The sequence below is a fragment of the Danio rerio genome, chromosome 12 (genome assembly GCF_052040795.2).
Source record: "Danio rerio strain M-AB ecotype USA chromosome 12, GRCz13ab, whole genome shotgun sequence".
Taxonomy (NCBI): Eukaryota; Metazoa; Chordata; class Actinopteri; order Cypriniformes; family Danionidae; genus Danio; species Danio rerio.
Window position 1 is genome coordinate 37,301,108 of NC_141032.1, and position 16,719 is coordinate 37,317,826.

Below are 16,719 nucleotides of genomic sequence, written 5' to 3' on the forward strand. Positions count from 1 at the left end.
TGAACAGCTCATTTTAAATAAGCAACCTAGTCGAACTGATTCAACTAAAAGAGTCGACTCACAACTCTGACCTCGCTGTGTCAAACGAGAGTGTCTGAGCTAAACTGAGGTTTCCTGTGGTTTGTGCGGAGATTCTCGCAGGCAGGACCTGCACGGTCATCCGCCCTCTGAGAAATGGTACACAGCCAGGCGAAAAAACACAGACTGCTCCATCATGGTTTCAATACTGGAACGGTTGGTCTTCCTACAAAAAGTACGTATCCGCGACACCGGGCAAAATAACGTCATTTCAGCTGTCGCTATCGCCAAACGTCATTCCTTACGTTGTTTATTCAATATCTGGCGATATATGTGGTCACTACACTGTTTACATGTACAAATGATTGATATTTATGTTTGTAGACGCTGGAAATGTACAATCAAATATGCCATGGTGTTTTGGACAGTGTTGTGGTACTTACTACTATGGTATTTTTGACATGTACCATAGTAATGACACAAGTGCAAATGGTCTGTGGTAAAACCAGGGTAATACTAAAACTGTTTGTTACATTAGTGTCATATTAATACTCTACGTTACATTAAAGTAACCTCAGTATTGCCATAGAACATTTATGGTATGGGTACTGACTGTACTGAAAATGTAAGAGGATTCAGAAAGTAATTCGTATTTATAATTAATAGTAATAATTAGTATTGGTTGATAAATGCTCATTTTTACTGATATTGTTATTAATAGCTTTATAAAAAAATATATAATCAGTAGATGAATTAGGGTTTATTATTTCTTCTGGTGTGTACTGCTGGGCGTTTTCTGCAGTTACAGTTTTAAAATAAAATAACTTGTCCATCCCCATTTCTCATCTCATTTTCATTCATTTTTCTGGGGCCGGGTAGCGGGGGCAGCAGTCTTAGGAGAGAACCTCAGACTTCTTTCTATTCTGACATTCCTCCTGCTCCTCTGAGGGGATCCTCAGGTGATCCTGAGGTGTTTCCAGGCCAGCCAGGAGATATAGTCCCTCCAGCATGTCCTGGGTCTTCTTCTAGGCCTCCTCCCTGTGGGACATGCCTAGAACACCTCCCTAGATAGGCATGCAGGAGGCATCCGAAACAGATGCCCGAGCCACCTCAGCTGACCTCTCTCGATGTGGAGGAGCAGTGGCTCTACTCTAAGCTCCTTTCGGGTGACAGAGCTCCTCACCCTATCTCTAAGAGCCACCCTGCTAAGGAAACTCGTTTTGGCCGTTTGCATCTGAGATCTTTACCTTTCAGTCATGACCCAAACCTCATGACCATAGGTGAGAGTAGGAACATAGTTTGACCAGTAAATCGAGAGCTTTGCCTTTCGGCTCAGCCTCTTCGTTACCACAACAGACTTGATACATCAACTGCATTACTGCTGCCGCTGCACCAATCCGCCCGTCAATCTCACCTTCTATCCTTCCCTCACTCGTGAACAAAACCCCAGAAACTTGAACTCCTCCACTTGGGGTAAGGACTTACCACCAACATGGATATGGTAAACCACCTTTTTCCGGTGGAGCACCATGGCCTTGGACTTGGAGGTGCTGATTCTCATCTCAGCCGTGTCACACTGGCAAGCAAACCACCCCAGTGCATGCTGAAGGTCTATGTTCGATGAAGCCAACAGAACAACATTGTATACGAGCCCGACCGGGCTTTCCCCGAAGGAGCGACGTAGGACCATCGTCCTCCAGGCCCAGCACTTGCAGGGGGAGCCGTAAGGGGCGGGTGCATTGTGGAACGGGTGGTGGTCGAAGGGTAGAACCACAGCAACACGATCTCCTGCCACAGAGATTGGTTCTCCACTTCATTTGTTTGCATTTTGTTTTTATAATCAGACTTAAAATGTATATCGATATTTTTATCTATTTTCCTGTCTTCAGTTATCGTCTTTCAGATATAAATACAGTAGTCAACAATTAAAGTGGATTAAAAATGTAATTCAAAATTGTCTTAAGGCAAGAGTGTTGTTAAATAGTTTTAGGACAACTTTGATGATAGGTTTTGATTCACTTCAAACGTTGATTACTGTAGTTATCGATATTTGGCAAAACTTCCATATCAGTGTATCCCTATGAATATATAGACCATTTCAATGTGGGCATGTCATCAGCCCACAAACATTTCTTGCTTGCTGTCAAACTATTTCATATCTGTAACAAAAGGCAATTCAGTCATAACTTAATGTTAAAACAGCTATCATAACATTATTTATCAATATGCAGAACTTTAATTATTGGAAGCTGTGGGAAGTAAAAACGTAAAACAGGAAATATGTGGACCCTTGGTATCGTTTACATCCCTCAAAATGGTCTGTTGTTCTAAATAAACAGATAAGTGCATATTGAATATATTATAGTGTGTCTTCACCCTATTCATTCATTCATTCATTCAATTTTTTTTTTTATTTGCTTAGTACCTTTATTATTCAGAGGTCGCCACAGTGGAAGGAACTGGCAACTTATCCAGCACAAGTTTTATGCAGTGGATGCCTTTCCAGCTGCAACCCATCACTGGGAAACACCAATACTCTCATCACACACATACATACTATGGACAATTTAGCTTACCCAATTCACCTGTAGTGCATGTCTTTGGACTTGTGGGGGAAACCGAAGCACCTGGAGGAAACCCACGTGAACACAGGGAGAGCATGCAAACTCCTCACAGAAATGCCAACTGACCCAGCCGAGGCTTGAACCAGCGACCTTCTTGCTGTGAGGCGACAGTGCTACCCACTGTGCCACCATCTTCACCATATATATATATTCTAAATGTCTCCAGTTTAAACCTCAATCAAGGATCTTTATTTCAGTTTGCCTGAAGGACACTGACCTTGTTATCTATGTACAGTGGTTTAAAAATGAATGTTGCTGGAGGAGAGATTTGCTCAGCTCTTTTTTTTGTGTGCATATCTCAGGTGCCAACGCTTATGCGAGCAACATCAGATGACGAATCGCCCTGTCCTGGCTATCTCTTCGAGGAAATCAGCAGTATCCTTTTTGTGGCATTGCGGAAGAGAACTGAGTACGGCAGAATAATGAATGCTTTGCCATCAGTGGACCTTGACTGTCATGATTTCAGAAATTTCCCATGAGTCAGTGGGCTGCTGCCAGTGTCTTTTGGAGTACCTTTTGGAGAGACTACAGGTGGAGTCGTGCCATGTTAAACTTAAGGTAAAATAATGAAACAAGCTCAGTGTTTTCTTTTATGGTTACCAAAAGTATGTTTAAAATCATTACATTCTTTTGTTGAGCTCTTAAGTGTTTTTAAATTCTGGTGTTTATTATGCTGTCTTTATTAATCCTGTCTCAGGTTCTGAAGATTCTCCTGCATGTATGTGGCCATGGACCACCTCACTTCCTCACAGAGCTACGGCGAAATGCTACATTTATACAAGAAGTTATTGGTAAGCAGGTTCAAACTATTCAAGATAAAGGGAAAAAAGACAGTATAGTCAAAGTCAAAGTCAGCTTTATTGTCAATTCAGTCACATGTACAGGACATACAGAGAATCGAAATTACGTTGCTCTCAGACCCAAGGTGCCTAACATTAATATAAAACGTAGAGTTTAAAAAAAAGAAAATTTACAATATATACAATTGTACATAAAATGTGGTCTAAAAATATACATAAGTAATAAAACTTGTAAACAATACAATGACATTAAGGGCATATAGCAAATGATTCCATACCAGAGATGCCCAAACTAGGGCCTTTGGGCCAAAGTTGGCCTATGGTAACCTTTGATTTGGCCCACCATCCCATTTTAGAAGAGCATGAGAATTAAGAGGATGGTGTCATTCATTAATTTATTTTCTTGTCGGCTTAGTCCCTTTATTAATCCGGGAATGAACCGCCAACTTATCCAGCAAGTTTTTACTGGGTTTTTTATGGGTTTTTATGCCCTTCCAGCCGCAACCCATATCTGGGAAACATCCACACACACATTCTCACACTCACTCATACACTATGGACAATTTAGCCTACCCAATTCACCTGTACCGCATGTCTTTGGACTGTGGGGGAAACTAGAGCACCCGGAGGAAACCCACGCGAATGCAGGGAGAACATGCAAACTCCACACAAAAACGCCAACTGAGCCGAGACTCGAACTTGCGACCTTCTTGCTTGTGAGGCGACAGCACTACCTACTGCACCACTGCTTCGCCACTGACTGTTTTATTGCTAAGCTACAAAAACTGAAATACGAAATGTTTCAATGAGATCATGTAAATAAACCAGATTTTTTTATGTACATACTGTCACCCAATAGATAGAAGACAATGCAGAGACATCAGTGAGCAAATAAAGGCAACGGTAGATTCTGCTTCACTACTGTATTCAGCATTGAACTCCACTGTTTTATAAATGTTTTTTATTGTAATTAGTAATCATTTAAAACTATACAGCATTCATTAATATGATATAAAGTATTATTTTCGATTTATTTTGAAACATTTGACCCTCAGCTCTCAATGATATTTAGTTTTTGGCCGGTCATACAAAAAAGTTTGTGCACCCCTGATCTATACTATTATATGATGCAGCAATGCCCAAACTTATTTTACTTGATGGACCAAACTGAAAATAAAGAATTGGTATAATAATTTTAGATTTATTATAATTTTGTTCATTTTTTAACATTGAATGTTAAGGATTAATATTAATAAAAAAACAGCTTTTCTACTTATTTTATATTGTATTTGTAATTTTACAATATTGCTGCAAAAATGCAGATTAGTTTGTGTAATAGACATTTTTCAGATTACATTTTAATTGTAAAAGTTGTGTTATATGACAAGTTGATTTCAAGTCTGTATAAAGGCGAGCCCTTTTTAAAGAGATAGCTGACTCTAAAATGAAAATACTTCCATTAATTAATCAGCATCTTGTGGTTTCAAACCAATGAGACCTTTGTCCATTTACCAAACAAGTTATAATCTAAGAGCGCTCTGACCCTACATAGACAGAAAGGGTACAAAAAGTTTGAATTCCGAAAGCAATGTCAAAATATTACATGTTACTTCAGAGGTTCAAGCTCAATTTTATAAAGCAACAAGAATAATTTTATGTGCACAAAATTAATAAAAATTTAGTAAAAAAAATAAATAAAGTGATTGTTTTTTTGTTTTTTTATTGCACACATTGGTTCATAAAATTATAGTTAAATCACTGAAGGAACATGAAATGCTTTGACAATACAGGGTTCAACGCTAAAGATTTTTTTTCCACCAAAAAAAGTTAATAGCTACATATTTTAAATGATGTGTCAAAAATAACGCATGTGAATCTAGAATTTAAATATTTAAATGTTCAAATATTTAGCAGTGAAATATAGCAGTACGGAAAATGTGCAGGTATTTTATTGCAAAACAAAAGGTGACTGACCTGCCAAAAGTACGGCAAACTGTGCAAAACATCACTTATTTTTTTCATCGTGTTGTACCCACATAAATGTTTTCAAGACGTTAGAAACAGAAATTTTCTTTTAGGCTTATTTCAGTCTCTGATTTTTACCAGGTTATGGAAAAAATTAACATATAACATGCTCACAACATCTAATCAGATAAGAGGAACCGAAAAGCAATATGGTGTTTACACTTACAGAGAAGGTAGCATTTAAAGGCTTAAAAGCACAAACTTCTTGATTTCTTGATTCTAAGACTGTATTTGCACGCAATTGACAAATATGAAATATAGATTAAATATTAAATATAGATTATGTCTTCTGTCCCGAGCATCTCTCACATTGGCCCCGGGCCATCAGGCAGTCCTTATTGTTGAGCCCTGAATGATTTTGGTACCCTTCTGTGCTTTGAAATTTTCTGGACCCTTGCTGTCTATGGAGGGTCAGAGAGCTGACATTTATAATCAAAAATAAATTCATTTGTGTTCAGACGGTGTACAAGTCTTATGTGTTTGTAACAATATGAAGATTCAGTTATGAATAACAGAATTTTCATTTTCGGGTAAACTAACCTTTTAATGTTATATTGTGTCTTTCTTAGTTTACAGTGGGCCACCAGATCCTATACATGGAAATGCTCTCTATCAGAAAGTCAGAAGCTCGGCTCAGGTATAATTGTCTTTCTGTACAGATAAATTAATATCAGTGACCCATTAAACTTCAGTACAGCCATTTCTATGATTAATAGATTTTTAGTTGTCTTATGTGTTAAAGTCTTGTAAGAAACAAACATACAGTTGAAGTCAGAATTATTTGCCCCCCTTTGATTTTTTTTGTTTTTGTTTTTTAAATATTTCCTAAATGATGTTCAACAGAGCAAGGAAATTTTCACAGGATGTCTGATATTTTTTAATCAGGAGAAAGTATTTTGTTTTATTTCAGCTAGAATAAAAATTCCAAAAAAAAAAACATTTTAAGGTCAATATTATTAGCCTCTTTTAGCTATATTTTTTTCGATGGTCTACAGAACAAACCATCGTTGTACAATGACTTGCCTAATAATGCTAACCTGCCTAGTTAACCTAATTAACCTAGTTAAGCCTTTAAATGTCACTTTAAGCTGTATAGAAGTGTCTTGAAAAATATCTAGTCAAATATTATTTACTGTCATCATGGCAAAGATCAAATAAATCAGTTATTAGAAATGAGTTATTAAAACTATTATGTTTAGAAATGTGTTAAAATCTTTTCTTCATTGAACAGAAATTAGGAAAAAAACAAACGGGGGCTAATAATTCTGACTTCAACTGTATATGTATCTATTCATAAACAATATGCAACAGTATAAAAGAAAGTGAACATTGCTTAAAACAATATTAACAACCCACTATCTTGGCATTGAGTGCTGAGCCCATTCATGACAGTCTGGAGTGTAAACTTCCTGTAGCATAGTAATGAAAACTCACATGTGAGCTGACACTGTTTGTTTACTACTGAGAGGGAGGATGTGTGTGTTGTTCATCAAAATGGTATATGTGCTTATCCTGGATGCTGCAACCTAATTAAAAAAATATATAAATAAGCAGCGTCAGGAGTTTGTGCTTGCCTGTACATCGCTATGTGACAGGAAACTCATGGTTCAGGTTGTCGCAGTGCATTATGCTTCATAAGACATCAGTGTATTGAGTGAGTTGTCTTTTTATGTCCAAAATGAACTGTTCTTTGTTTCTGTACAGGAGTTGGCTAGTCTACTCTTTAATGATTCAATGTCTCCAGATTCTGTATCGTCTCCACACAAATCAATGACTCACTCTGTGGGTAAGTGAACCGAGAGCCCTGCTGCTTTCACCTGTAGCATATTTCCTTGTTTTAAAAATGCTGTATGTAAATTTTTGACTCTTCTAAATTATAAAATACCATAATATGTTTGCAGATATTTAAGAAACATGCTAAGTGGAAATGTTTGTTGATTTGAAAAACAAAGCTAAAATCAGATATTCTGCTTTGAACATGTGCGTTACGTGTCAGAACGTCTGTCTTTTTTGCTCTTATAATTATATTTTGGTACCGGGTGTGCCTTGGTGAAAATACAGTGCATTTCATTTCAGACATGAATGCTTCTTCAATATATGTGGGTATGGCTAAAAATGCTTGGCTATAAATGTGACTTTCAGAGAGCAGTAGCATTTCCCCAGTAATAAATAAGGTGGTTGCAATTTAAAATTTACAAACGTAAATTTTAGCTGATCAGTTTACAGTGTAAAGCTGTGGTCACATTGCCCATTTCACCCCATTTGACTTCCATTCATACTTATGCAAATGCGGCAGACCGAAAAGTTTTGCATGTCGCTGCATTTGAAAGTTCAAGTTGGGTGAACTATGACCTCTGAACTGTTTCATGTCATGTGAACGCATAACTCGAATTGAAGATTAAAACATGACCCCTCTGTGCAGAAATGGAGTAATCATTTGTTTTATCAATGCTACGTCATCTATTCTTTCACCCCTTTTTGCAGCATGGTTGACAGAAATCTGCATGCTTAAACTCTAACTGTGACTTGGGGGTCGATCGCGATCTGAGGGGTAAAAAAACCCTATCCAATATTTAGAATTTAACTGCAATACCTAGTGGTTGAACTCAATCATAGACTGTAAAAGATATGGACGTAGTATCTGTGATGTCGCCCATAGGTTTCTGACGAAGGCAAAAGAAGCTACAAGTAGGCGTGGCCAACCGTTGCCATTTTGTTAACACTTACAATATAGTCGGTGTTAGTAAATGCAAGGCTAAAAGGATATAAGTTCACTCACCTAGGAAATTGAGGCCACGTGAATAGTTTGTGAGCGTAATTAAGTGCACACAGCATGCCATATCATCTGATAATTGTAAGAAATAATTCCAAAAAGCAACTGACTGTGTAAAGCCACATCAAACAAAACAAAAATACGATGCATATGCCAAGTTCAGTGGCTAATCAGCCGGAATCCGCTAAGGTGAAGTGACCTCAACCAGCGAGACCTAGCTGTCATTCAAGTGGCCACACCCTTAATTTTTTTAACTTAATATAACCTAACATAAATGAAACAGATGAGTTATAAAAAAAGTCACCCCCTCACAGTTGTCATGAAGGGTAATATTAGCTATATGAACCAAAATTGTAAACGGCTTTTTTTTCTGCTGTAAAGTTGGCCATTTTAACAGTGGGCTCAATAGAAATCTGCTCTATTATAGAGCCAGAACCAGCAAAATGTCTGAATTGCAGTTTCAGTTACTTCCGTATTTGCTTCACGAACCAGAGCGGGGGGTTGCCTCTTGGCTCAAAAACTATTGTGACTGTGACTTGGGGCTCAGTTGAGATCTGAGGGGTAAAAAACCCTATCCAATATGTTGAATTTAACTGCAATACCGAGTTCAACCAGTAGGTCAATCCTGCATACTGCACCTTTAAAGGTCCTGTGCTTTGAAATGCGCATATTATATTCGAAATTTGACGTAATCTCAACTGAACCATGAAGAAAGGGTGGGACATAGAGTAGCTCCTCCCCTTTTCACAGCCAATCAGCCAATTGCGTTTTGTTTTTCTCACAGCTTTGTGGTTGAGTGCAAGCGCATGAAATGAAAAGCAAATGAGAAGCGTCTTGTAGGTGGTGGGGCATGTGCAATACTAGAGAGCATTTGATTAGTCAAAGATTAATGAGAAACTGAAGTATGAGGTGAAAAAAAAATGTTTGATTCATTTAGGCGGAAGTGACAAATTGCAAGCTTTGGGCGTTTATATCAAAATTATCTCTTAAACACAATTTTTGTCAATGTTTTGGAGCACATTAGCTTATCGACATCTATAAAACTTTATTTTAATTTCACTGGACCTTTAATAGTAGTTAAGTATGTTTGTATGGCATATTGTTTTTGTTTTTGCAGGAATGGGCTCAGAGTCCCTCAGGTCTGGGATGCAGGGTTTTGGATCTAGCCCTGGACGGAAAGAGTCCAGTAAGGCAGACATTTAGCAGCATTCATCAAAGTCCTGATCTCAGTGCTAATATTTGGAAAGCATGCTAGTGTTCTGTCAAATCTCATGCAGTGTTTCTGGTTTAGCTTCAGGGACTCTGTTGGACAAGATTCAGAAAGCTGCTGAGGTGGTTGCCAGCGCCGTCCTTCCTCCGACCGAGCATCCTGGCCTCCGTCTTCATGACAACCACTACCATGCGGTGGTTGCGCCCTCTGCTGCTGTGGAGATAGCAGTGCCAGCATGCGCCTACAACATCCAATCCCACAGCCACAGAAGTGAGAGCAGATATGAAAAGCAGGTCAGGTGTGTGTTTAGGATTTTGAAGCACTGAGCATTTCTCCTCATCTCAGCATCTCACAGATGCCCGGGGCAGGCTGGTGGAGGCTGGGAGGAAACAGACAGCGGCCACAGCTCCTCTCACAACTCCTCCCAGGAGATTGCAGAGGCCAGCCAGGCTTCAATGGGAAGAAGCAGTAAGTCAGGCGGCTCGGGCAGCCACTCCGGGGCGAGTCGGGAGAGCGGTGACCTGTCAGAACGGTAAGGGACAAACTGCTGCAGGGCTTCTGCTGATGGAGGTCATCACACATTGCTTTCTCAAGTGTTGGAGGTCATTAACGCCAGGTCATTGCATCACCAAGGGGAATTGAAATGTTGGCATTACATTTGCAGCACTAAAATGGCAGAATACAGTCTCTAGTGTCATATGAGATATTTCACAAGTATTGCAAGTGACACGAAAGAAATGTCTGGATAATTTTTTACATTAAATTTATGCACACATATTTGCCACATTATATTACAGTCTTAAATATCTTCAATTTCAAAAACACAATTTTAGGTCTTAAATTCACTGAAATAATGTCTTGTAGGTCTATAATAATTTTGAACATGTCTTAATTTTTTTTTTGTTTATTTAAAGCTACCCAATTGATTTAAAACACATCCAATCACCAACAACTCATCTCAAAACATTTAGCAAAACTACTCATAACTAATATTTGAACTGTAGTCTGTTGTGCAACATTTAGTTTTTAAAGAGTTTTTTTTTTAGTTTTGTTGAACAAAAATGTATGTAAACAACTAAGGTCTGCTTGTTTTGACACATTTAAAATATCTGTCTAAGAAATGACTTATTAAATATTTTTTTCTGCTGGGTCATCAAAAAATCCTTTGCGTCTAGCCCTATATTAAGTCTAAAATTTCATTCTTTGGGTCTTAAAAAGCCTTAATTTTTTTTTTTTGTGAAACCTGCAGAAACCCTTTATTAGTGAGGACATTGCATAGACTTCCACTAGGGCTTTCACTCTCTTTTTCTACACCTCCCTTTCTTCAAGTGTTCAATACTTTTTCTCTGCGTGATTTAATTTTATTATACAACTTAATTTGTAAACAAGTTAGTTTTGTTTTCTTTGCATATATGGATTTCTTTGGTCGTTACCATCATGTCTTTAATTATTTTTTAAAGCCCCGTCTGCTCCGAACCACTAATTTGAAACTAAAAACTTGTAAAGATTTTGAAGCTTCATGAGTCACTACGTTTTAATATTTCATGATGCTTAAAAAGTGCAGATGATAGCCTTTCGTTTAAAATAGAATGTATTTATAACGTTATAAATGTTTTTAAAATTTTAATCAATTTAATGTTTTTGCTAATAAAAGGACATCTTTCTGTAAGAAAAAAAAAAATTAGGCCACATATCCATTCCCATTCTACAATTGTTACCATTTGGTCTAGATGTAATTACCTCTTACAATGCAGAGACAAGAAGCTTTTGGTTTCTCTTATCTCTCATAATTCAGCTCTTTTGGGAAATGAGCATCAACACGCTTTTAAGAGTGGAAGTTGGGTCGAGGCAAACTCATTTCTTTTATTTTCTAAAAGAAAGACAACACAATCCTACATTGGCCCAAACCTTTAAACAGTAGTGTACATAATATACAATTTTTTCACATTATGCTAATGAGAATGAGGTTTTAACTTGGACTTAATTTTCATAAATGTACAGTTGAAGTCAAAATTATTAGCCCCCTTTTGATTTTTTTTTTCTCTTTTTTTAATATTTCTCAAATTATTTTTAACAGAGCAATGAAATTTTCACAGTATGTCTGATAATATTTTTTCTTCTGGAGAAAGTCTTATTTGTTTTATTTCTGCTGGAATAAAAGCAGTTTTTAATTTTTTTTAAAAACATTTTGGGACAAAATTATTAGCCCCTTTAAGCTATTTTTTTTTTTTTTTTATAATCTACAGAACAAACCATCATTATACAATAACTTGCCTAATTACCCTAACCTGCCTAGTTCACCTTAATAACCCAGTTAAGCCTTTAAATGTCACTTTAAGCTGTATAGAAGTGTCTTGAAAAAATTCTAGTAAAATATTATTTACTGTCATTATGGCAAAGATAAAATAAATCAGTTATTAGAAATAAGTTTTAAAACTATTATGCGTAGAAATGTGCTGAAACAGTCTTCCCTCCATTAAACAGAAATTGGGGAAAAAAATAAACAGGAGCGCTAATAATTCGGGGGGCTAATAATTCTGACTTTAACTGTATGTTGATTTGTATCAGTGTGGAGGCCATTCAGCTGGGGGACTGTGGTCAGGAGACAGCACTGATTAACAAGTTGACCAGCGGATCCAAAGTCTTCCTGTCCAGAGAGGAGAGCCAGCACTTCATCAAAGAGTAAATCATTTATTATGAGACATATTCTTGATTTTGGCATCAATGTAGCCAAACATGGCTCTACAGCAGTGTTTGCCAACCCTGTGCCTGTAGGCATGTAACAGTACACACTTTCAAACTCTTCCTAATCAAACACACCTGAATGAACTCACCAGAACATTAGAAGATTCTACAAAACCTGCAACGAATGAGTTATATAAGAGGGATATAATCCAGAATATGTGCTGTTGGTGTGCTTTCAGGAACAGGGTTTGGAAACACTGCTCTACAGTACACACTTGGAGTGTAATGCATGTAATGTCTTAGCTAGATTAAATAACATTCTGCTCCTCTGTCTTCTCTCAGGTGCTCAACTCTCAACTGCGAGGTTGTTGTTGAACTTCTCTCTCGCAAACTACAAGACCACACACAGATCGTCCAGATGGTGAAGCTTCCTGTTGCATTAATTCGGAGAATACTGTTTGAAATAAATGGCTGTTTGTGTGGGAAAATTGTATTGATGATGCACAACATAACTCATTTCTGTTTTCTTCCTGCAGAGGGCGCTGTGTGCTCTGGCCTGCCTGATGTCTTCAGACTTCCTCTCTCTAGACCATATTTTTAATATCATTCACAAACGCCTCGCTCAGCTTAGTGAAGGAACTACAGGGCCTGTCGCCAACAAGGCAACCAAGGTAATGTCTCAAAAACCAACGAATGAAAGAAGCAGACTATTCGATGATAATTAAGTGACTATCAGGGCTGTTGTGACTGGAAACAATTTATAAGAAAGAAAATAAATAGTTTTCATAAGGAAACAATCCATTAAGACAAAAAAAATACAAAAAAAGTGTGAATTTAAAAACTATTTTATTTTTAGAAATGGTTTATATTGCATGCTTGCGTCGGTTTGGATCTGGGTTATGTGTGAAACACCTTTAGCTGTCAAAATACTTTTTGTATATTACATTAGTGTACAAAAACTAAAATATACTTATCCCCATATTTAACATAATTCTTGGACAGTTTTTTTTCTCTTTTTTTATTTGTATCTGTTGACAATCACCACAACATAAAACATTGAATGTTTATAAATAAAAAGTAAAGTCAGTGTGTGTGTGTGTGTGTGTGTGTGTGTGTGTGTGTGTGTGTGTGTGTGTGTGTGTGTGTGTGTGTGTGTGTGTGTGTGTGTGTGTGTGTGCATGTATATATGCGTCAACTCGGTGGTGCAGTGGTTAGCACAATCGCCTCACAGCAAGAAAGTTGCTGATTTGAGCCCCGGCTGGGCCAGTTGGCGTTTCTGTGTGGAGTTTGCATATTCTCCCTGTGTTCATGCTGTGGCAATTACTGATTATAAAAGGGATTCATCTGAAAAGAAAATGAATGAATGAATGATATATATATATATATATATATATATATATATATATATATATATATATACACACACACACACACACACACACAGTTGAAATCCGAATTATTAAACCCCCTTTAATTTCTTTTGCTTTTTTAAATATTTCCCAAATTGTATTTAACAGAACAAGGAAATTTTCACAGTATGTCTGACAATATTTTTTCTTCTGGAGAAAGTCTTTGTTTTTTATTTCGGCTAGAATAAAAGTAGTTTTTAATTTTTTAAACACCGTTTTAGGGACAAAATTATTAGCCCCTTGTGTTTAGAAAAATCTTCTCTCCATCAAACAGAAATTGGAGAAAAAAATAAACAGGGGGGCTAATAATTCAGGTGACTTCAACTGAAGGTTTCATGCATTTCATTAATTAAAAACAAATTTGACTGGAGAATCTATGAATGTTCTAATGAATATCTTTGAATGTGTTGTTAGAGGCTAAAGTTTACTAATAATCACAATAGTCATAATAAAATACTAACAGATTTATTTTTTTTGTTTAACTAGCTCCTAAGGCAGTTTGAGGCGTTGCTTGGCTGTGTCACGAACCCCAGATTTGACCGAATTGGACGTTCATCCTCCACCAACCTGTCGTCTTCAGATCAGCCCTCTACATCCATCACCATCCCCTTCATTTCAGGACAAACCGGAGAACCCACAACCCCTGTCATCCCATCAGAGATGGCATTTACACAAGGTAACAGCACTGCACCAGGGTCTCATATGAACAGGGAACAAGAAGAGGGCGAACACAGAAACACAGACACCTCAAAAAGCTCAGATCCATCCAGACTGTCGCTCTTCAGTGGGATGGAGCTCGTAAACAGAAGTAAACCAGTCTGTTTGGTGGAGCCTGTTCCGGTTGATGCCCAGCCCTGTGGAGAAGCCACTACTGACACAGACTGTGCACTGGAGAAAAGAACTGCAGGATCGTCCACATCTGCTGAACAACTGTCTGCCTTCTCCTTCCTCAATCTCTGATCTACGGTTTCTGTTCACCTCATTCAGCCTATGAGTGACCTCTTCTTACACGGCATCATAAATACTGAATGGAAGAACTTTTTCAATGAAATGCGATTAGTGAATATGATAAGTTATTAAAAAAATGGATGAAAGTGACCACATTTAAATGCACAATTTTAATTTGGTTGCCATGATCAGCTTTTTTTTCTCTCTAGTAACCAGTCATCTGGTTTCCAGACATTTAAATAGTCTTCTGACTTAATGTCTTTGCACACTGAAGTCTGAAATTTTCTGATGCATTTTTTCCTATTTATATGCGTAAAATTTGTCACGTTCATAAACCTTGTTCACTGAGCTCAATGCGTATTAATTTACCCATCAAAAACATGTACATTTCACAGTCAATTCAAGAAGTGATAGTTTGTTCTCTTCTCTCTTCTCCAAAGTAGAAAAAGAAAGAAGAATAGACTACATACTGTGTTCATTTAATATTAGCCTACATAGAGAGGAAGGAGAGTTCTCCTCCTCATCAAAGAGCTGCACTACAATTTTCCCAAAATGCAAAGTTTATTTCAGGAAATGAGTGGAATTTTGATACATTGCTTGTGATACTTCACACATTCACGTACGTACAAATAAATGCTGAACAGAGACTAGCAGTACCTATATTCATTTATAATAGTTGGTGTTGATGTGTCATAGACACACACACACCAAGCAGCAGCAGGGGAGAGACGCGCCAGTTACTGAATCCAGCATTTTGGGGTTTTCATATTCTGTCCGCCACATTTTGTCTTTATTTTATGCTCTGCGTTTGTCATAAAGATATCTGTAGCTCAAAAGACGGCATTCTGTATTTAGTTTTTCGCTTGTACAGTGGCTCTGAACTGTTAAAACATCTCTGAAATCGCTTTTCCGGACGCGAAAAGTGGAAGAAAAAAAAGATCTAAACCTGTTTGAATTTTTTATGTAGGACGAACGTTTCGGAGGCAGTGTGTCAGTACGATTAACAGAAGGTGAGGTCGAATTTATTTTTTAACGTGCAAAAATAACAGATGAAGATTTCGGATTCAGTGTGCCTTTATAATAGCCTTTATGCTTTTATTAATAATTATTATTAAAATAAATATTATTTTTATTATATTTATTTATATATATATATTTATATATATATATATATATATATATATATATATATAATTTATATATTTATTTATTTAATTTATACATATATATACACAATTGATTTTTTTCCCCCTTTTTTAATATTTTCCAAATGTTTAATAGAGCAAAGAAATTTTCACAGTTTGTTTGATAATATTTTATCTTCTGGAGAAAGTCTTATTTATTTTATTTAGGCTAGAATAAAAGCAGTTTTTAAATTTTTAAAAAACATTTTAAGGTCAAAATTATTAGCCCCTTTAAGCTAGATTTGTTCGATGGTCTACAGCACAAACCATGATTATACAATAACTTACCCGATTACCCTAACCTGACTAGTTAACCTGATTAACCTAGTTAAGCCTTTAAATATCACTACACTGTATAGAAGTATCTTGAAATATATCTAGTCATATTATGTACTGTCATCATGGCAAAGATAAAATAAATCAGTTATTAGAGATGAGTTATTAAAACTATTATGTTTAGAAATGTGTTGAGAAAAATATTCTCTCTGTTAAAAAGTATTTAATTAAAAATATACAGGGGGGCTAATAATTCTGACTAATGCATTAAGGATGAAGGTAAACATTAAACACACATTAAACATATTTAAATTGTTACTAAAGATGTCTATTTCAAGTAAATGTTTCATTGACCAAAATCAAGCGGGACTTTTTTCAAAATTTGGGAACAAGAAAGGTTTCTTTTTTTTATTTTATTTAATTGTTTAACAAGGAATGTCCTATCGAGAAACAATATCTCTTCTACCAGGGAGTCCTGGTTACAAAAAAAAAAAAAAAAAAAAAATATATATATATATATATATATATATATATATATATATATATATATATATATATATATATATTACATGTCACAACACATAGACCCACAAAAATAGTCTAAACCCTAGTCAATTGTTAAAACGTGCACTGTTCTAAATTGACACTGAAGACCCTAAGTAACACTGCTGAAAATATCATCCTTGTCATTATATGAATAAATAATATTTTTAAATATATTCAACTTATGTAAAATTATAAGAATTAAAAATAACCAACCCCAAAAC

The 16,719-nt window shown here is 36.4% G+C and overlaps 1 protein-coding gene across 1 annotated transcript; it reads left to right on the plus strand.

Annotated features, from left to right (window-relative positions):
- The first annotated feature begins 108 nt into the window (after positions 1-108).
- tepsin (TEPSIN adaptor related protein complex 4 accessory protein) lies at positions 109-15,482 on the plus strand. The gene is made up of 13 exons (XM_087276663.1): positions 109-253; positions 2,945-3,017; positions 3,109-3,200; positions 3,340-3,433; positions 6,037-6,104; positions 7,172-7,253; positions 9,358-9,426; positions 9,532-9,720; positions 9,796-9,982; positions 12,019-12,132; positions 12,478-12,556; positions 12,672-12,806; positions 14,031-15,482. The coding sequence occupies exons 1-13, from the start codon at positions 215-217 to the stop codon at positions 14,502-14,504; spliced, it is 1,695 nt and encodes a 564-aa protein (XP_087132789.1). The 5' UTR covers positions 109-214; the 3' UTR covers positions 14,505-15,482.
- Positions 15,483-16,719: the final 1,237 nt, after the last annotated feature.